The 22241-nt window shown below is 40.9% G+C and overlaps 2 protein-coding genes across 2 annotated transcripts; one reads left to right on the top strand and one right to left on the bottom strand.

Moving 5' to 3' along the window:
• The first annotated feature begins 932 nt into the window (after window positions 1-932).
• On the top strand, window positions 933-12924 carry cog4 (component of oligomeric golgi complex 4). Its single transcript, XM_010794834.1, has 19 exons — window positions 933-1270; window positions 2094-2176; window positions 2291-2405; window positions 2663-2837; window positions 3003-3196; window positions 3756-3861; window positions 4017-4174; window positions 4257-4315; window positions 4644-4768; window positions 4878-4996; window positions 5517-5683; window positions 5783-5948; window positions 7614-7676; window positions 7777-7890; window positions 8947-9039; window positions 9118-9201; window positions 9894-9995; window positions 10257-10385; window positions 10986-12924. The coding sequence occupies exons 1-19, from the start codon at window positions 1136-1138 to the stop codon at window positions 11118-11120; spliced, it is 2322 nt and encodes a 773-aa protein (XP_010793136.1). The 5' UTR covers window positions 933-1135; the 3' UTR covers window positions 11121-12924.
• On the bottom strand, window positions 12530-21988 carry gnao1b (guanine nucleotide binding protein (G protein), alpha activating activity polypeptide O, b). Its single transcript, XM_010794835.1, has 8 exons — window positions 21585-21988; window positions 21385-21427; window positions 18071-18212; window positions 16800-16960; window positions 16566-16694; window positions 16329-16458; window positions 15113-15266; window positions 12530-14864 (listed from the first exon to the last, which is right to left on the bottom strand). Exons 1-8 carry the CDS (start codon window positions 21700-21702, stop codon window positions 14677-14679), a joined length of 1065 nt encoding a protein of 354 aa, XP_010793137.1. The 5' UTR covers window positions 21703-21988; the 3' UTR covers window positions 12530-14676.
• Window positions 21989-22241: the final 253 nt, after the last annotated feature.

Here is a 22241-nt window from a genome sequence, read left to right as displayed (position 1 = left end):
GAAAACCACCTGCACCAAGTAGGTTACAACATGAAACAAAACAACCTGCACCCAGTAGGTTACAACATGAAACAAAACAACCTGCACCCAGTAGGTTACAACATGAAACAGAAAACGATAAAGGACATCATACATTATATTGACAGGGCTACATTTACATAACTATCGGTATTGACAAGTGCCAACAGTATCAAGTATCATTGCACCTATCCGAGCTTTAAAAACATGGAACCAATTTGCTCAGTTTTAAAACTTTTTGAAGACTGTTCCAAGCAAGAGGAGCTGTGCACATAAAAGCTTTCGTACGTAAGTCAGTCCTTGCACTTGGCACATGTAACAAAACCACATCATGTGATCTTACGCAATAGCTACCTGCAACTCTCTGTGTGATCAAGTCTGTTGTAAAAACTTGAACATTGAAGAAATAGATAGTTAAAGAGACACATTTAATTTTGGCTTAACTATTTGTATACTTTTACTGAAGCATCATCTTAGTTCTTACACTTCAGGTATATTTTGATAGGCAAGAACATATTTTAGAGATAATTAGATTTAATTTGAATTACTTCATGACCACGATTATGGATCTAATAATTTAGAGTATTTTGTTTAGAGCAGATTTTCTTTTGAAGTTGGAGGTTGAAAGTGCCTTACAAATTATATCGCTTGTTATCTTTCTCCTGAGTGACTTTGGAATTCTTCCTGGTAATACAAGTTTCAGATACATAATTATTTTTTATGCGGCCAGTACAAAATGAAACCCCAGTGTATTGGATGGAATTCACACTTTAAAACAAACCCACTTCTTACAGCCTATGAATGATAATCTTTAAGAACAGTAACGTACAGCGCATGCGTAGTAGGATAATATTTCAACCCAGAATTTGACTTCTCAGGTAGTGCTTCTGTTCTGCCTCCACACGCTCCACCGTTAACACATGGTAAAAATGAGTGCTCAAGTTAGAGAAGGTAACGCAACATTTTACAGTGATGCTTAATCTAATTTCAAAATGGAGCATTCAGCGTTACTCCTCGGTATCCGACATTACACAGCGAAGACTCTGCCTGACAGGCTTGTTCCAGGGAGTACCTTAACATAGTGACGTTAGGTCCTGTCCTGTATTTGTGGCGGAAGATGGCTGACAGCGGAGTCTTGGCAGCGAGAAGATCCGACTCTGGCTCTCTCTCCTCGGTCAGTATGGAGACCATCTCAGCGCTGACCGAGCTGGAGGACCTGGAGAGAGTTTACCGGCAGCTCTGCACGGAGGAGGTCCGTATATAAATCACTTTTAAAAGGTTGTTAGTTTAACGTGTACTGTCACTGGCTTCCTCCACGTTAACTTCCGGTGGGAGCTGCTGGCTCAAAACAAAACCTCCACGTTGTTAAATTATGGATAAATAAACATTAAACAATTAAGCTAATGACTTGAGCAGCTAGGACTATAGTTTAATCTTTTCTAAGCTGACTGGTCTGAGTTAACAGTGGGAAAATCCCTTTAAATCTGTCTTTGTTATATTATTTACAAGGATCCCAACATTACACTAAATCAAATTAAAATGCACAAAGGCTTTTCATATAATATCAACAACATAGTTTTGGCCATGACATACCAGGCTCTTCCAACAATGCAACATGCTTTTACTTAATATAAAAAGAAAAAAAGGCAGCTGAAATAATGGTGCAATTTGCAGGAATAAGAAAAATGATACATGTATATTGAAATACCATAGGGCTACAGTAAAATTAAAATACTGGGTATTGTAATAATATATAATAATACGTAACAAAGGCATTGGCAATTGTTTCTAAACAAATGCAGTACAGCACACTGCTCATTATGTTATTTTGTTGTCTTATGTCCTTTATGTAATATGTTGCACTGATGGAGGAGCTCGGGACCTAAGATTTTCATTGCCATAACTACACTGTAGCCACTGTGTACATGATAATAAAACTCCTTGAATCTTGAATGACATGTTGTGTTTTCTCTGATACAGAAAGAAGTAGAATCTTGAATGACATGTTGTGTTTCCTCCTCTGATACAGAAAGAAGTGGAATCTTGAATGACATGTTGTGTTTTCTCTGATACAGAAAGAAGTGGAGTCTGAGCTGGACAGACTAGTAGGGCAGGAGGGGAGTATTCACACAAAGATGCTGGCCCTGCAGAGGATGGGGTAAAGTTTATAAAGATTAACTGATGATTAACATTGAGTTACAACCACCAGATTCTATGTTCTTTAAGCAAGAATCTTTCATGTTGTGCTAAATGTTGTCTCTGTTCTCCACAGGCCCAACCTACAGCTGATTGAAGGAGACGCCAGTCAGCTGTCAGGCATGATCACATTCACCTGCAGCCTGGCTGAAAACGTCAGCAGCAAAGTCAGACAGCTAGACCTGGCAAAGGTAAAGACCCACACTTTTCACATCCTAACATGCAGTATCATTTCCACACTGACAGAAATATAATGTGGTCAATCCACATAAACCCATAAACCTCTCAAGTCACAGAAATGGGCATAGTTGGGGTTTTATGGGTCCATACTATTGTTGATAACATGGATGTAGACACAATATCAAAAATACCCTCACAAAATGTTTAACTGTTGCTGATAGTCAGATCACAAACTGATTTATTATTGTATCTTCTTTTATTTTTGTAGACACGGCTGTATAACGTCATCCAGCGTGCCGATGATATCCTGGATCTGAAGTTCTGCACAGATGGCGTGCAGACAGCGCTCCGTAATGAAGATTTTGAGCAGGCTGCTGCCCACATCCACAGATACCTCTCTCTGGACCAGTCAGTTATAGAGCTGAGTCGGCAGGGAGACGAAAGTAAGAAGCCTCAATTTCTCTTTTATAGTATACATTACACTGTAGTGGAGAAGTAACGTAACCTTTTTATGTCTCAAATCATTTTTGACACAGAATTTTTCAGATCTATAGTATTGTAGTTATTCATAAAAACATTTCTCCAACACTGTGATCTTGTCTCTGCAGGCAGTGCTGTGGATGCCAGTCTCGTAATGCTGCAGGAGGCCGAGCAGAAGCTGAAGGTCATCGTTGCCGAGAAGCTGGATGAAGCTGTCGCAGCAGTCGACCTCGCACAGGTGGAAAGGTTCTTCAAGATCTTCCCTCTGTTGGGCCTCCACCAGCAGGGCCTCGCCCGCTTTGGCCAATATCTCTGCAGTCAGGTCAGTTGTTACTTCCTATCAAATACTTTGGTAAATCCTATGTACTCCTAATTGTTTGCTTGTAATACATTCCTGATCCTGATTTAACCTCTATTATATTATGTTAAAGAGTATCAGCTAAATACTTAAATCAGTATAAGGTCCCAACCCTGTAGGTATATGTGGATAATGTCCTGCTGCCTAAACAAAAAGAGTAAGCACTGTAAGTAAATCTGATGTTATATGATTGTTAGGAACAGTCATTAATTAATTAGTTGTTCGTATGAGATTGTGAAATATAGATCCTGTGGTTTTTTTCATTGATTTTTCAGTTTTACGGATCATTTCAAAGCAAATATTGTCTTTTTAATAACAAAAGATTTAAAATGACAACAAATGTATAAATAGTTGTACATGATTCAAACCATCAACACAAACAAGTGTTCTTGGGCAAGATACATCAGCTAAAGGAAATGTGGCTTTTTCCAGTTTAGAAGAAATACCCTGCAAAGCCATGTTTGTGTTTTTGTTCATTCACAGCTAAGTTATGTCTCTTTGTTTCGCACACATATTGTCACAGCTTGCCTCTAAAGCTGAAGAGAACCTGCTCTTGGCCACAGGAGGAGAACTGGGGGAGAAGAGAGCATCGCTGGTGTTTGCAGACACTCTGACGCTGCTGCTGGAGGGTGAGTAAACACGGTGTGTGTGTGTGTGTGTGTGTGTGTGTGTGTGTGTGTGTGTGTGTGTGTGTGTGTGTGTGTGTGTGTGTGTGTGTGTGTGTGTGTGTGTGTGTGTGTGTGTGTGTGCTGGACTCCTCTCATGTTTGAATGTGTGTTTGCAGGTATTGCCCGTGTGGTGGAGACTCATCAGCCCATAGTGGAGACGTATTACGGTCCAGGCCATCTGTACACACTCATCACTCACCTGCAGCAGGAATGTGACCGACAAGCTCAGAAAATAGTCGACAAGTTCATCCAGCAGAGAGGATACCACAACAAGGTGAGCGTGTCCTCTGAGCGGCGTGATGGGAGTGTTTTCCTGCAGAGCCGTACCCACTGTGAGCTTGTTTCCATCCTTTTAGTTTCAGGTCGTCCAGAGCAGCATGATGAAGAGCGTGCCGGGAGAGACGCTCGAACCCAGGTAGGTTCAGCAACATCCTCTCAAGTCAGATAAAACAAAACACACATAAGAACTGATATCGATCAAACTTTCTAAAACTGTGAACTGAACTATGTTATTCATTCATACCTGTCAGCAAGCAGCTCTTTTGGAAATAACGTAATTGATAATTGTATTTAAGTATAAAGCTTCTTATAAATAGCGTTGGTTAACCAAACTAGATTCTTCTCTATGGTAGCTTTGCTGTAGTTCAATGTATTTCCAGTGCGAAGTACCCGGTGCCTGTAGAGCTATGACTTCAAAGTTGCTACCCTAACCCTTTTTATTGATACATCTCTCACATGGACAGGGAGCTGGACCCTGTGCTGGCTGAAGTAACTCTGATGAACGCCAGGGCGGAGCTCTACCTACGCTTTTTACGCCGCCGCTTGCTGGCCGACTTCGAAGTTGGGGATGCTCAGAGCGTCACACAGGGTACACGTTGTAATGCATGCACAGATGTTTCTTTTTTTAAACGTGGAGCTTAAAAGACATTTATCTAAACTCTAAAATATATCATTCTTGGTACATTTTGAACTCCCAGAGCATCAGCAGAACGTGGAGAAGCTGCTGAGACACTGCATGCTGAGCCGGACGATGCAGGAGCTGATTGGCTACTATATCCCAATGGAAGAGTACTACATGAGGGAGACTGTGAACAAGGTAAATGACCTCGTCTCATACAGTCTCTGACAACTATATTGATTCTTTAACAATGATACAATATTAGCCGGTATCTGTGTTTTCACTTTGCATTAAGGATATAGGATTGATGTTTGTTGTACCCATAGCACACCTGAATCTTTGCATTTTGGGTAATGTAGGCTAAGCACCAGAAATTGACAAGGAAGAATGATGTGTGACATAAAAATGGATAACGTTGCTGCTGCATGCTTCTGATTATTTTAGATAAACTTATTTTGGTCGCAAATTATATGTAACATATTTTCCTCGTAGATGTGAGATTGATCAGATCCAAATGGTTTAATAAATAGCAATCTCAACCTTGATGACCTTTTTTAGGAACATATTTGAATATGATAACATGTTATGAAATTGTTCTCTATGGTATGATAGTTAATTAAGTGTTCGACATTTAGGAAAAATGAATGCAAGGGTTTTTCATTCAGTAAATGCGATATCTTTCTAATCAGAGCGACTTAAATGAACTTGAACTCCTCAGGCTGTGACTATGGATTCGTTTGAAAAGGGCCAGCTGACATCCAGCATGGTGGACGACTGTTTCTACATCGTGAAGAAGTGCATCAGTCGAGCTCTATCCAGCTCCAGCATCGACTGCCTCTGCGCCATGATCAACCACGCCAACTCCGTGCTGGAGTCGGACTTCAGGTGCTCTCCCTCTCACTTACTGATGACTTATCTAACACTGTCTCTGTTGTTATTTGACAAGCCTCATACATGTCTGTGCTCCTCCTGCCCGTGTTTCAGGGAGGTTTTGTATAACAAGCTGCGGCAGGGCTTCCCGGCCACGACGCTTCAGGACATCCAGCGAGGCGTCAGCAGTGCGGTCAGCCTGATGCAGAGCAGCTTACAGCAGGGGAAGTTCAACACCATGGGCATCGAGAGCGCTGAAAACGCCAAGGCTGCATTTCTGGTGAGACCAACAGAAAACACAAACATATACGCTGGGTTACATTTGCTGGAGCAACAGCTCATCCCCCCTCTTGTGAAACACAACATGACCATCAGTGGTGGATAGTAACTTAGTATATTTACTCAAATTGTGAAGCAGGTCATTTTTTGAATACATTTATTAAACAGCTTTTAACAAATTTTAAAAACCGATCATGTATAATTATAGGTAAAGATAAAACCTTATCGGAGTAACTCACAGGCTATCCTGCAGTAATGGTAACAAAAAAAGCTCCTTCTTTAGCAGCTGCTACATCAAAGAGATTAAAACATGAATGAAACAGTAATTAATACAATGACATATATTATCCTGAAAGGGGCTGTTGTGCATGATGAGTACCTTTTTTCATTCTTGGCACTGTCAAACTATTTTGGTGCTTATACTCAGCGGTGTAGTGGGGATCTTTTTTACTGGGTGGACGTGGACGGGAGACACTGTGTGTGGACCTCTGTGTCGCCTGTCAGCGCAACTTACATGATGCCGTTTAGCCGTCAGCGAACCGATCCGGCCTTTCTGCGCGACTGTCACTCAAATGTGGGACATAGTCTCAATTTGTGGGACGTGGGACAAATAATAAAACACACACACACACACACACACACACACACACACACACACACACACACACACACACACACACACACACACACACACACACACACACACACACACACAAGCCTCAAATCAAGTTGCATAATTGCTTGAGCTACATTTTTATTATAATTACTGTGAAATCTGCCTATTATGTTTTCGTCATTATTACAACAAATACACACTTGCAACTGATAACACTGGCAATGATTTTATATTTATTAGACTATTAAAAAAAAAAAAATCATGCTTCAAATAAGTGGGGGTACAGCATACCCCTGCGTTCAATGCCCACTACACCACTGCTTATACTTGTGTACAGTACTACACTGTGGTATTTGTACTTCTACTTTAATAAAGTAGTACTTCGTTAGCCCCTGGTTAGCATGTCTTCTCAGGCCAAACACATGTTAGCTTCTTTAGGTTGTGACAGGTGCTGCTGGCTGTGTTATTGGAGATTTGTTCTTTAGGTTGTGATGAATTTCAGTCAACACACAGATGTAAATGATAGATGCTTTTGGATTCACTATGAGATGATCACTTAGTATGTTCAAATTTGATGAGACATCAAAAGAGAGAGAAAGAGCTAAGGGGGAGTTAAGCTGGGGGCAGGTGGAGAATTATGATGTCAAGCAAACATTTCCTACATGATTAATTTAATGGCAAGTATGCCTTTTTTCTCAGCAGCAGTATCATTTCAATGGTAAATAGACAGTATTTTAAATGTGTGAGTAGAGTTTGGATGAGGTTGCCCTTTGTTCTGCTCAGAGCGACAGCCCCTTAAATTGTCTCTGCAGTAATTTAGCTGAGGAATACATGCATGAATAAGCTCCTAATGTAAGTGTGGTGAGTAGTGTTTTAATATTTAAAATGGCTCTTAGCCGAAGGAGGCATCTACTTCAAAAACCTTTTAAACCGTTTGTCAAAAGATGAAATGGAATCAAGAAACACTCCATAACAGTTGGACCTATTTATTTTGAAGAGAAAGGATGACGGACTAGCCTTGATCCTTTTCTGTCTCTTTTTCTCCGTCAGGTGACTCTGAATAACGTAGAGGTCTGTAGTGACAACATCACCACTTTAAAGAGAAACCTTGAGGTAAGTTTCCCACAAACACCATGCATCTCTGATTCTTCCCCCTGTCCTCTATAGCTGACTCATTCCTCTGAGATGTACTTGTTTTCTCTTTGCCTCGCAGAACGACTGCTCCAAGTTGTTCAATCAGGTTCCCGGCTCCGGGGACCAAGCTAAGATTGAAAGCTGTTTGTCCGACCTCGTCAACACATCCGCCAAATTCAAGGATCTCTTACAGGTTGGACACACACACACACACACACACACACACACACACACACACACACACACACACACACACACACACACACACACACACACACACACACACACACACACACACACACACACACACACACACACACACACACACACACACACACACACACACACACACACACACATCATTTCTGTCAGCTACTTGTTGTGTATTTATTTATATACATTGAAGGGAACACTTACTACATCAGTGTGTTTCTAAATGATGAGTTTGACAGGCTAGTGTCCACAGCTAGGAAAACTATGTCTGCAGACATTGATCTTAAAGAGGCCCTCTTTTGCTTTTTGGCTGTTCCCTTTCCTGATGTGTTTTATATGTTTTTGTGCATGAAAATGCTAAAGTTTCTCTCCCATCCCCCAGACCCACTCCCTGCTTGAAACCCCTCCATTATACATACAACATAATGACATCACTGTGTAAGCGCTTCTACTGGCTAGAGCTCCAACAAAGTTGACATGATAGCCTAAGTGGCGGGACATCTATACGAGTTGAAAAATCACAACAGAGCCATCCAGCTAACCAATCAGAGCAGACTGGGCTCTGATTTCAGACAGAGGGTGAAACGAGGTGCTGCAGCACAGTATGAGAAAAATAGAGCTTTTTGAACATTGAAGCCTGGAGACATGTCCCAGTAGAGGCGAGAAGTAAAAATATGAACCTGATATGTCCTCTTGAAGTCTTCTACTGAAGTGTTATTATCATAAACTAAAAGTATTCTCTAATCATTTCTAAGTTTTTCTAGATCTAATAATCCAAATCTTTACATTTGTATTTGTTTATTAATTGTATTACTTGATTCAAATGTATTTCATGTTTTGTGTTTTTAGCTTTAATAGATGGCTACTAAAAAAACAACTGGTGTCCTTTTTCTGAGTGTCTCAGTTTAGGATTACTCACCTTTCTGAGGATATTTGAAATTCAAAGCTATCACTGCCCGCTTGTACTAAACTAGTAGTTCTATAAAGTCTCTTTGTGCTAAAAGCTTCAGACTCTGATGAGATCCTTCTTTCACAGGAGGGCCTGACCGAGTTGAACACAACAGCCATAAAGTCTCAGGTGAAGCCGTGGATCAGCAGCTTCCTGTCCATCTCTCACAACATCGAGGAGGTAACCGTCTCAGAGCAGAGAACTGGAATAAACCAGAGGTCATAAAGCATGTTGCAGTAACAGCTGGTGTCTTCACAGGAGGAGTTTAATGATTATGAAGCTAATGATCCCTGGGTGCAGCAGCTCATCGTCAACCTGGAGCAGCTCATGGCTGAGTTCAAGGTACCTTGTCTGAGAAGCATTTCAGCCATGAAATATATATGTCTCCTTGCTTATGTTTTTAAAGGGCCAGTTCAGGCCAACATGAAAATAACACATTTAAGCTCTTACCTGCAGGGCTATTCATCAATCTAGTGTGAGTTTTGAGATGTCTGCCTTCTCTCTGAGTATAACAGAACTACATGGCATTCAACTTTTGGTTCTCAAAGCACAGAAAAAAAACATTTTAAAAACTCAACAGCAGAGTCTCTCACCAGAAATAATATACCGTTTTTGAAGATGATCCACAGTCCTTGATCTGAGCAGTTTTATGTAGAAACTATCCTCTTTATATTATATTGTATAACCGCACAAAAGGAAGCCAGCTTACTTAACATTTAAGGCATTAATGTTTGCATCTTGCAGGAAGTTGAGTGTATTATCTGTGTTAATCGGGTCATGATGACTGAAAAGAGAAATAGCTTTTTCAAAGGTGTTTTCTTTTAGGCACTTTTAGCACAACAGGCTGAGTGGAATGCAGGTCAAATATATTCGAGACGAGGCAGACATCTATATAAGACTGATATCTCAAGTCATCTGCAGCTACACCAACACAATGTAGATTCATAAATAGAACTATAGGGATATAAGAGGATAGGTTTGTATTTGTTGATTTTTGGGGTGAACTGTTTCTTTATCCTCTCTCTCCTCTCCAGACGGCCATGTCTGCTGTGATCTACGACACTCTGACCAGCCTGATGACCAGCTTGATATCTATAGAAATGGAGAAGACCGTCCTCAAATGCTCGTTCAGCAGGGTGAGGAGCCGGGCTCGGCCACAAGGTGGCGGCGAGCCTCCTCTGCAGCATATTGCAGCACATCCCTGCCACATGTGACGAAAAGCCTCAAGCTATGATTTATTAATGAGTGCAGAGAGGCCTGCAGCAGAGGGCGCCTCCTTTTGTTACGAAAACATCTTCCTATTTAGAGCAGAGTGTTTTACAGGGGAGCTCTAAATAAATGTGTACACGTTGTTCAAACATAAAGTCCATCCACTGTTTCTGGTTCTTCTGTTGTAGCTCGGAGGGCTGCAGTTCGACAAAGAGCTTCGGTCTCTCGTGGCGTACCTCACCACCGTCACCACCTGGACCATCAGGGATAAGTTCGCTCGCCTCACACAAATGGCCACCATCCTAAACCTGGAGCGGGTAATTTAGATCATCTCACACACAGTACACGTCAATATACGCATCAATATAATGGATGATGTAATGTTTATGTCCATTTACACCCCATAGTGGAATGTGCCCTCGTACATATAATCAAGTAAAATAGATATTAGAGTTTCTTGTTTTGAGTATTTCCATTGTATGCTCCTTAATGCTTGCTACTACTGTGGAAAGGTTTATTCAACCACATTTATCTGACAGATGTATTTGCTAGTTGCTTTACGCATGGGGATTTAATATACAGAACAAATCATGGTTTTATAAAATATGAAGCCTTTTTATAATGAGTTTTTCAAAATGTATTATTTGGCTCTTTTAAATCAGGCCCATATCCTTTGCTAGAAAAACTGCTCCTTAATAAATGAATACAGGGAACTGGTAACCACACATTATTGCATTAATAATAATAACTTGGTAAAATAATTTATGACAGTTATATCACTCACAGGAGTTCTGTCTTATGAATCATTTCAATATGTTTAAAATACATTTAGCTAAAAATATAGTTTTCTCAGAACCTTAAGTAAAGGTGTGAACACTGTTTCCTGGTTTACTCATATGTGTTTATTTGTGTTGCAGGTAACTGAGATCCTGGATTACTGGGGGCCGAACTCGGGCCCCCTGACGTGGCGGCTGACCCCGGCGGAGGTGCGTCAGGTTCTCGCGCTGCGTATCGACTTCAGAAGTGAAGACATCAAGAGGCTGCGGCTGTAACTCATCCACCAGCTGGTTAGCAGGGATCATCCAAAACACCAACCTTGTGATGTTGGCAAAAAGACAAGGATTACATTTTTGTCTGAATGAAAGATTATCATCCTGGACATTTCAGGCAGGTTTTCAGGCTCCGTCTTCTCCTGCAGGCCGGCTCATTGTCAGTCTGGACCAGAGTTACTGCCCAGATTGTAGATGTATGTTTTGTGGTTAAGGCGAGACACTAAAGACAAACATAGTTTTTTTTCATGCACCGGTTTTGTTTTGCTTTATTTCCTAACATGTTTTCTTTCTACGTACAAAGTAACCATTAAGTTGATTATTTCATGTTGACTAATTAAGCTTGTAGATTTGTATATAATTCACTAAAAGCATAATGCCTCTTTTGCAGATTTAAACATAAAAGCTTCTAGTTTCAATCATATTCATATTCTGATGTAAATGGATTGTTCATTTTCATTTTATTCTTAAAAACATTGCAATTTTTTTTGTATGACTGTTGACAGAAATATAAAGTTTCCCTTGTAAATACACTTAAATATTTCAACTAAAAGAACAAGACGTGTAACTGGCCTCATTGAACGTGTTATATGAGATTGCTGTTTCTGGAAATGTTTGAAAATGATCATTGTTTTACCCTGTTCACCGGTAGTATCCCTTAACATGGCAGAGTTGGTGGAGTATTCCACATAAAAGATGTGTAATATATGTGAATCTTCTCCTCAAAGTGTAATTAAAAGGTGTAAATGTGTCACACGGGGACTTCCACCGTCCCGACCTGTAGCCGGCTGAGAATAGAGGCGCTCTGGGACGAGGCTCTGTCAGTGGAACAGAGCAGTAATGAACGTCAGGCCTGTTAAAGTGACAGAAGCAGGTCACAACGTTGATCCACTCGTTCAATATATGAATAGCTCCTCGGCTGTGATGATGGAACACTTTTAACCTAATAAATCGAGAGCGGCTCTGATCCTCGGCATCAGCCACATTTCACGCAGCGCTGCCCTGTGGCCATGGAAGTCCTGTTCCCAAGCCTTTACATATTACTGACACTCAACACACAAAGCTGTGTTCACGGGGCAGTGAAGCATTAAAAGTGGACTGTTCTCATAATGTTCAGCCTAATTTCACGGTTTAACCTTGTTTCCTTGCTCAGATTAAATCAGGTCAGTGTGTGTTTAAATGTTTCTGTGAACAGTGCAGTTTTTCAGCAACCCTCTTCAGTGGTGGAAAGTAAATTGACTTGAGTACAAGGAGTGATTGATTTTTTTATCATCATTGTGTCATGCATAAAAATAATGTTACCCGCCCAAAGCTTACAAAACATTGAGGAAAAACCAGGAAAGCAAAACACTCCAAAATGTAAAGAAGTAAAGCAACATTTTAAAGCTGAAGACACTGAGGCAGACAATTAATAAGCATTAAAAAACATTTATTTATGACAGTGCACAATAATGTTTCTGGATTTTAAACTGACATTTAATATAGATATTCTTAGTTCATCATAATAAAGACAATACAGAAGAAAATATTTTGGATTGTCAATCTTTTCAAATGTTCACAACCTGTGTTTTAAAATCTGCTCATTTTGAGGGCCAGATGAAGGATCTGTTCAGTTAAACGTGCAGCTAAAGACCACTGACTCCTTTATGGTATTGCTAAAGCTTAAGATTTAGAGCGATAAATATGCCTGAGTATTATTTTATTTAATGTCTATTTCTTTCAGTTTTCCTTTGTCTACCTCCCCAAAGCACCACACATAAAAGTGCAATTAATTTGCCATAAAAAACAGATACAACTATAAAAAAAACAAAGTAAAAGATGAATTTTACAACAAGTTATTACCAAAAGTGATGTGAGCATAACCATGACCATCCAGTTATATCATCATGAAATGGGCCTTTCGTGAAGAAGGATTATTTTTACTTTCGCTACTATATTTTGATCCTATCCTGTAGTTTTAAGTAAGATTTTTGAAGGCGTGGCTTATAACTTTTACATTACACTGAAATAATAATGCTACTTTCAGAGTTCTTCTCCACTTCGTTTCCGCCGTCAGTGTAATGAGACTCGAACACAAGCAGCAGGAGTCGTTAGGAAAAGTGTGGCTTTAATGTAAACACAACATTCGATTGGCTCAGCACAAACATTCCACATGAGAGCAACCAATAAACTACCAAATAGGATGGGGGGTGCAGCACAAAAACATTCACAGTAAAAAAAAAATCTGGTATAATCATAATATATATACAGTACGGTGCTTTTAAGGTGAAAATGGAGATAGGATATGGGGACTGATATGTGATAGATAAAGAGTATACGGGGGTGGGGAGATAAACTTCTGGGTGCACAGGTAAAAATGGAGAGCTGTACTTTTCTCTGTGTAAAGAGAAATGTGACAGACAGGGTGGGGGGTGGTGGGGGTGGTGGTGGTGGTTGTTCCCTGCTTACTGATCAGGGGAGACGAGCTTTGGGAAAAACTCGGAGCCCCCCCCCCTTCCTCAAATGATATTGTTCTCGTGCAGTCTTCTACTTCTACACAGATTCACATCGAGGGGTAAAGCACCACACGGAGAACAAGATGTCATTGGAAGGCTGCTTTCTACCCTCCGAACAGGTGGTGTGTACCCCAGTTTCTTATGTCAGGAAATAAATATGTGGCACGGGATTTCAGGATGTAGGAGGAGGCATGTAGGGCATGAGGCTAAAATAAATAAATCATTCGATGATAATAATCTGCGATAGTGTGATTTCATTTTCCTAAACTGTCCTTCTCAGATGGTTGGCACCGATATGAGGATTTTAAAATTTATTTTTTAAAGATATCATTGGCTGGATTCCTCACGCTACAGGAGGCCAATGGAAATGGGCCGCCACTCTGAAGAGAAGAATCCTCTCTTTCATTATGTTTAAGAATAAAAAGAGAAAACAGAGAGTGGAAAAGACCTGCAGGCGACTCAGTCATGTGTGGGTCGTAAGGAGAGGGGAGCTTTGTCCCGTCTGAAAGTTAAAATAGCCTCCTTCCCCACCATGACCCTCAGCCACGAGTACAGCACCTCCCTAACTTCATCAACATCATCTCCACCTTCAAACACACAGCAGCTCTTCAAACGCAGCACAACAGGCTAAATTCAGGACAGATATCAATGCCTTCAGACTTCTACATCAAAACATTACATTAAGAAAGGGACAATTAGTCCACGCTGTGTTTAAAAATGACATTGCACACTCTGAGTTCTGCAAAATCGAGGCTCTAGCTGAATACAACCCTGGTGCCGCCCCCTTCTGATCCTCCCTGGTTGTTGACACGGTCATCAACGAAACATGAAACACTCAGCTCAAAAACACAATTTTTTAAAAAGACAAAACTGGGATTGTATATTGAAATCAAAATGAGAGGGAGGGAACAAATCATGGCGATAATCCGGTGTGGTGTCGGACGGCAGCTCTTTGGGTCCATTTGGACGTGTAGAATTACATATTTATGTGTTTTAAGTATCATCAAAATTATCATTATTAACACCTCATACTCCCCATGACAACCCCTGTGCTTGGCCAGGCCTCAGTATAAGCCACACCCTCTAAGGTTGTTTGCAATAATGATGTCAGTGACGGCATCAAACACTACCTGGATGTTTCCTGTGTCTGTGGCACAGGTCAGGTGACAGTAGATCTCCTTGTTGGGGGAGCGGTTCTTACTCTCAAACTGAACCTGAATATATGCGGTAGCATCGTCGTAAGTATTAGCACCTGCAGACAGAGAGAGGGGAAAGCATGAAGGAACAACATTCACCACTATTAGCAAGGATTAAACTAATAATTGGTGAAACAGTAGTCGTAATCAGTTCATCTTTTGAGGAAAAATAGAGGAATTTGCTGTTTTCAGTCACTCAAATGTTAAGATTTCTGTCTTGTATCTGTGAATTATCTAATTAAACTGAATATCTTTGAGATTTGGACTGACTGAAGTAGTTTAAAGACATCACCATGGAGCTCACCTGTGTATTCTGGAAAACAGATCGTCAGCGGTGACTTCTTGATCTTATCACCAAACAGATCCTTCTTGTTGAGGAAGAGGATGATGGAGGTGTCGATGAAGAACTTGTTGTTACAGATGGAGTCAAAGAGCATGAGCGACTCATGCATGCGGTTCTGTGGGAACAATCAATATGTGGTTGTTGTGAGGAGGAGAATAAAAGCACAGATAAAACTACATCACGTTGTAAACAACAACTGATGAATACCAAATCTTTTTCTTTTTTTAGCCATGTTTTTTCTATTGTGATCTAAGACATTTTTAACAGGAGAGACCTGTCCAAGAATAGCACAACACGGATTCAACAATGATCAAATAAGACATGAGAACAATAGTTAAGAAATACGCATTAGATCCATGTAGAAGTTGCAGGGAAACCCTCAAACCTGTCCTTCCTAGTTCATTTCTATGGAAAACAATTAGATCGTTACAAATGCACCCTTTTTATTGAATATTACAAAAAGAAAAAACATGTTTTGGTTTTATAAAAAACGGTCCTGAAATAGGATCCGTCTATTGTTACTGTAACGGGGTTTCCCCTCTCAGGGACATCTGCTCTATTCACATCAAAAACAGGACAAATCTAAAAGTGTTGTACAGTTTGCAAAGCGCCTGGAGACTAATCAGATATTCAAATGTGAACTTATGATCTTCAAATATGTTTGAACCGACTTGGGTGCAGAGCGAAACACTGAAATCTGTGAATTAAGAGAATGTATTGGCGTTTTCAATCTGTAACAATAAACATTTAAGATATATGTTCAGGCATATGTCTTTTGTAGACATTAAACAATTAAGTTCCTTTAAAAGCAAGACTTCAATATTCTCTTTTGGTTTGTAGAAAGTAAGAAGATGCAGAAAGAACTGCTATGTTCAAGAAAAGCTTTCCTGAATTATTGATGCTGTAAGGAAATGCCTTCTCTATTTGTAAGTTGTTTAAAAAAGCATCGTTTTGAAGACGAGTACAAAATAGTTTTATGAAAATGAAAGCTGGAAATAATAACATTTAGCTTTTTAATTGTTATGCTAATGAGGTCTAAAGTTAGGATGTCAATGCATCAAAGGAAAAAAACATCCTAGTGAGTTCTATATTTTATGAATCCTGAAACCAGAACACTTAAATATCAGTTACAGGCCCACAGTGCTCCACAGGGACTCGCTGAATGAGTCACACTTACAGTTGTTTCATCTTCATGGAGCACCTGGTCGTATCCACTCAGAGCAACGCAGAAGATAATGGCGGTCACGTCTTCAAAGCAGTGGATCCACTTCTTCCTCTCTGACCTCTGACCCCCCACGTCAAACAGCCTGGAAACAAGAGCAAGAATTCAATTCAGACCTCAGAGCTGTAATCCCTGAACCGAATCATGCAGAACAACAAAGACCCAGTGGGCGCGATTCTTCACGCAGGCTACCTGAAATGGAGGTTTTTGAAGGTGAAGTGGGTTTCGACGATGCCAGTGGTCTTCACTCGGGTTCTCAGGATGTCCTGCTCTGTGGGCTGATAGTCCGGCGCCCCGATCCGGTCTAGACTGTCCAGGTAGCTGAGAGCGAGAGGGACAAAGATCAGGTACAATGTGGATTAGACGACTGGTGGTGTGGAGTTTTTTTTCAAATGTGGGTTCTTGTAGTCCTTCAGCTTCACTCACTATTGAGCAGAGTCGTTGAGTTGGTACTCCCGGGCGCGGCTGAAGCACTCCTGCAGGCCGGCGTCGGCCCAAACATGCTGCATCGCACTGAGAAGCTCCGCAGAGTACGGCTCTGTGTCCTCCATACGAGTGACCACATCACAGATCAGCTTAGCATCCGCCTGCACAAACACATTACATTAGATCAGGGAAAGAGGAACAACATTATATCTGTGGGTTTGATTTTATTAATCACAGGATCACTTTGAACTTTAACAACATTCATAAAATAACTCAAAGATTGAGTAGGAGATGAGTCGTTTATAGTCAATTGAATCTTAAATTACAATCGTTGTTCTCTTTGGCGACACCTATGGCGATAAGCAGTAGGCTAATTGGCAAGGCGGTCTTTTAGCCTTTTTGTATTTTAAAATGCTTTTTGATTCAAGTATCTTCTATAGTCATAGTGTTTTCCTCGTTTGTTCATTCATTGTAACTGTTTACTCGCAATGCTAGCAGAGAAGAACGAGTCTGTTAAATGAGCGCCACCTTGTGGTGATTTCTCCGTACGTAACGTAATTTTGCTAATGCGTGGGTTTTGACCTGTGGACTTTAGGTTTATCAACAATTGTGTAACCTCATTGGGAATATATTTAAATAAGAATATTTCGGATTATTAATACAAAAGGTTTAAAGTACCTAAAAAAAAATGAAAGGCTGTTTGGAAGCAATCATCCATCCGAAATGTTCCAACTTGTGATAAAGCATACAATACACACGATGTGCAGAACAGAATATTTCAATAGCCAAGAACAGACATGAAGGTGGACATCAGATTTATGTAGAAATAAAAATAAACTTCCCTTTGGCAATAGGGCTGAGAAACACGAGAAAATATATAAAGATGTTGAATACAGTGTTACTTTAGATTCAAAACATATATATTAAAGTAGTGCATGCTAGGTATACCACTCAAATACAAGAATCGCTTATGGAAGAAAAGTAACGTTTTTTTTCCTTTTATTGAACAATTGAATATTTCACTTAGGTCGAAATGCACCAATAAAAGCAAAGTACTTACATCTTAAAGAGCAGTTTCCTAGAGATGCATTATCTTTAACGATGTGTTTACTGCACAGGTTGACATTGTGATGATGATGATAAATAAATGATATGCTGTGCAGCCCTATTCGACAAGAACACATTTCAACCCCTACCTACAAATACAATCTCCGTTTCTCTTCAGTTTGTCGGTAAGAAATCCTACATTTGTAGGTAAATATGAGACTAACTTTTCTATCCTTGTCTCCAAACTCGATGCCCAGTGAGTCCATGGCTCGGAGGATGGCGGCCAAGCTCTGGATGGTGTTGCTGTAGACCACAGGCTTATACTGCTTCACATCATCCCCAGAAAAGCCATCTTCATGGATAATCCTGCAGGCGCACACAGATATGAACACAAAGACACAAGCGGGCACTAAAGGGAATAAGTCAAACATGTCCATATGTTCCCGCAGGCATAAATAGATTTTTCACAAATAACATGCTTTTTCTTTGTGTGCGTGTCAGAGGTGATTCTTCACATGAAAACATAACACATGTATCTTTAAGTCCCATGCTTTCTTCCTATCATCTTTACCTATAATCTTTAGTGTGTCGGCGTATAATGAGCTGGAATTGATCATGTTCTCAGTCTGTGTGATCAGTAATTGGACAGTAATGTGATATTTAAGCCATTCATAATTTATGATGTGCAATGGAGTGGAATCAGTCAGAGCACTAATCAATCACACCATGCAGAACCTCACTGTTACATCCAGCAAGTTTCACTCCTCTTATAATCTGCTCCACATTACATCTTCCTCACCCCGACCTCTTGGGCATTGAATCTATAAAATATGTCAGTCTTTTCTTCCTGACACGTTTGAAATTCCGCTTCTCTTCACCTCCTTTGATGCTTAAGTAAATGAGGGAGGATTATTTTTTTACCTCCATTGGTGCTCGTTATGAATACATGTTTACAGCAGTGGCATCCTCCATCATCATATAAATGAACAGTTAAATGAAATATAACACTAACCTTGAGAAAGAGAGGAACAGTTTCACACAGCAAAGAGCAGTAAACTAATGATTCATTTGTATTATATATTCCTGTAAGGGTGAATTGCCCTGTCTATCAGAAAATAGCAAAAAATGCACATTACATCACATCATGTCAACATCGAGTCCCAACACCACTCCAAAATACAAGGATCGTTAATTATTCATCATGTAAGACAACACAAATAAGATCTCTGCTTAACAATATGGCCGAAAGGGATTTTTCGGTTGTGAGAATATTTACAGATGACAATAAACAAATTAATCAATCAACTAATTGGGGCTTTGGTCGAGGTGAGAGACGCGTCAGTTTCCTATTTTTATTTTATATTCTTTGCATTCATTGTTTGCAAAAGTCCTGTGATCAACACAGGCATAAGTTTAAATGTACATGATGTTACATCTTCAACTAGCAATTGTATTTATTATTGATTCATCTGCAGTTTTTTTCTGTATTCATCGATTAATCGTTTGGTCTTTAAATAATTAATGTCAGGATTTAAAAGTGCTCTTTGCAATTTCCCAGATGCCAAGATGACTGCATCAAATCTTTGATTTTGTCTAAACAACAGTCATAAACTCAGAAATACTCAACTATACTATATATAATAGAGCAATGAGAAAAGGCCCAGTCATTTCTGTGAATGTTGCTTTATAACAATGACTTAAACGATTAGGAGGTTATCAAATAGTTGCAGATTAATTTTTAATGTAATGGACTAATCGTTTCAGCTCTATATGACTACAGTATGCTCGACTGATGAAAACCTGGCCGATCAATCGTAGTGACTGAAAACGTGTAAAAATAGACACCATGACATTTCAGCAGCTCTTCATCATCCTCATGAAGTTTCCTATCGTTATTTAATGGACACTTTCAGATCTGCTGCAGTGTTTCACTGTGTCTATGTACTGTATGCTGCAAATATGGGTACTGATATATGTTTTTACTTATTATTAAGTGGATCCATCTCCAATCTTATGTTAATTTTATGTATTCTACTTCACATGCTTTTCATCTTATTTGTATTATCTACTATCATAGGCAATTGTGTTTTATTCTCCATCTAATTTGCCATTCATATGTAAATCTGAATATATGTTCCCTTGTTGTAAAGCACATTCTGAATTTTATGAAAGGTGCTAATGTTGTTTATTGTTATGATTATTATATTACCTTTATAATCCATACCCAAATCTACTTCATTAATACATTGTCATGCTATTTTACTCAATTATTACATTTTCTGGCCTAGTGATGGTTTTTAGAAAATGTGTATTGCAGGCAGCCTTTATGATTATCACACACACACACGCGCACGCGCACGCACACACACACACACACACACACACACACACACACACACACACACACACACACCCACACACACACACACACACACACACACACACACACACACACACACACACACACACACACTCACACACTGCAACGGAAGTGAAACTACATCAGTTGTAGTTTCACTCTCAGTGCAATCATAAAACCAACACAGCTAGGCCTGCATCACACAATCTGAAACTCTAACCCTTTTATACTGCACACACCATGATGATGATGATGATGATGATGATGATGATGATGATGTATATCGCAGCTAAACTGTACGACACACCGTGTGCACAAACACATCCATCTGCTGCCTGCTAACGTGCAAATACACCCTTACTCGTAAACAATATTTGAAGTCTCTTGTGTTTAGGGCCCAGGAGTTAGTTATGGAAAACCAGGCAGGGACCACAGGGAGGGTAATGAAGTGAAGGGAAGAGGAGGAAGCAGAGCATGCGGGGAGGGAAGGAGGGAGGGAGGGCGCAGTCAGTGCACTGCAGGCCGTGATGCGCGAGCAGGACGGAGGCAGAAGAAAACACTGGGGGAGATGCTTCAATAGACAAAAAAATAAATATGACCATGCCATTTCCCGCACTGAAACATGTCGAAACTTAACTAAGAGGTTTAGAAAAAAACAACAACGGTGATTTAAAACATCAAAGAGTGATTTAGCCTAGACAGGGAGGCGGTTTTAGCAGCCATATTTCTGCGTAAATCCGCTTAATAGGAAAAGTACTCCCGGCGATATCGGGCACTTAAAGCCATTAAGATTAAAAGCAGAGGTATTCACTAATGGAGCTGTAGTGACCTCAATGTAATTCACACACACACACATACACACAAATGCACTCACACGCACACGCACACATGGACGCGCACATACACAGAGGAACAACACCCACATATCCCCAGTAGTCGTACACTCCCTGTAGCGAGGTAAAAAAATGAAAGCCTCGTTAATTAGATTTCAGCACCCCGGCAGTGGACAGCACCGGGACTCACCGGCCTCTGTCCATCTGCAGGAGGCTCGAATCACCGGGGCTCTACGGCCTCTCCAAACATGGCGGCTCAACCTGCCTTAGCACTGATATGGGAGGCGCAAATCTCGGGCCTTTTACTCCGAGGGGGGTTAAAATGAGCAAAGAAAGACACACTTACTTCATCTGTTTGACGATGGTGCTTTTCCCGGACTCTCCGCCGCCTGTAAAATAAAACGGAGGGCACAGTGAGAGCCGGCAGAGAAATCAGTACCACGGAGAGCACCTCTCCCCGCCCCATATGCAGCCCCGCCACTAACCCCCCTCTCGCGGGTCCGCCGCAGAAGCACCGGAGGCCCCGCGAGGAGGCTCTTCTCTTACCGAGCAGTAGCAGTTTCACGTCCTTGGCGGCCACCGCCCCGTCATCCTTCAGGTTCCTTTCGATGGCCTTGCTCCGGTCCAGAGCGGCGCGCTCCTCGGCGCTCAGTGTACATCCCATGTTTCCAGGCGAGTGAGCGATCCCGTGGTCTCTCCTCACCCACTCTCTCAATCAGCGCGTTGTCTCTCGGCTCTCCTCCCCGCGCTGTCCGCTACAGCATTAGGCCCGGATTGAAACAGATCCGGGTCCCTTTTCTCTCTTTTTCTCCGTGACTCTCCGTGTGTGCCTCTCTGCGCGCTCCGGATCCTCTCTCAGAGGGGGTTGGGGGGTGGGGTCGTTGTGCTCGAGCCTGCGGGGCTGGGGTTGTTGTTAGGTGGGGAAGGGAGGCTCTCTCTCTCTTTCTCTTTCTCTCTCTCTCTCTCTCTCCCTCTATAGGGCGGCGCTGGTGATGGTGATGACAGCGAGCTATCTTTCCACGAAGGCAGNTTTCAAATGTGTTTTTTTTTTTTTTTTTCACAACTAAAAGTGGTCATGGAGGAGCGCCTGTGTGTGCGTGGCAGGAGCGCATTTTGTATGAGAGAGAGAGAGACAGAGAGAGACAGAGAGAGTTACGTGGGTTGTTGTTAGCATCTGGTGCTAGCTCGGAGCTAACGCTCTCT

Source organism: Notothenia coriiceps, unplaced genomic scaffold, assembly GCF_000735185.1.
Source record: "Notothenia coriiceps isolate Sejong01 unplaced genomic scaffold, NC01 NC01_scaffold00037246, whole genome shotgun sequence".
Lineage (NCBI taxonomy): Eukaryota > Metazoa > Chordata > Actinopteri > Perciformes > Nototheniidae > Notothenia > Notothenia coriiceps.
Note: the sequence above shows the minus strand (reverse complement) of the source record. Positions and strands in the feature narration are given on the sequence as shown.

Coding starts and splice junctions, on each gene's coding strand:
- cog4 (XM_010794834.1), top strand. CDS start 1,136: ATGGCTGACAGCGGAGTCTTGGCAGCGAGAAGATCCGACTCTGGCTCT. Junction 4,316..4,643: donor GGAGAGACGCTCGAACCCAG/GTAGGTTCAGCA, acceptor TCACATGGACAG/GGAGCTGGACCCTGTGCTGG. Junction 9,996..10,256: donor TCAAATGCTCGTTCAGCAGG/GTGAGGAGCCGG, acceptor CTTCTGTTGTAG/CTCGGAGGGCTGCAGTTCGA.
- gnao1b (XM_010794835.1), bottom strand. CDS start 21,702: ATGGGATGTACACTGAGCGCCGAGGAGCGCGCCGCTCTGGACCGGAGC. Junction 16,961..18,070: donor TTGGAGACAAGGATAGAAAA/GTTAGTCTCATA, acceptor GTGTTTGTGCAG/GCGGATGCTAAGCTGATCTG. Junction 16,459..16,565: donor TTCAAAAACCTCCATTTCAG/GTAGCCTGCGTG, acceptor TCTTGTTTCCAG/GCTGTTTGACGTGGGGGGTC.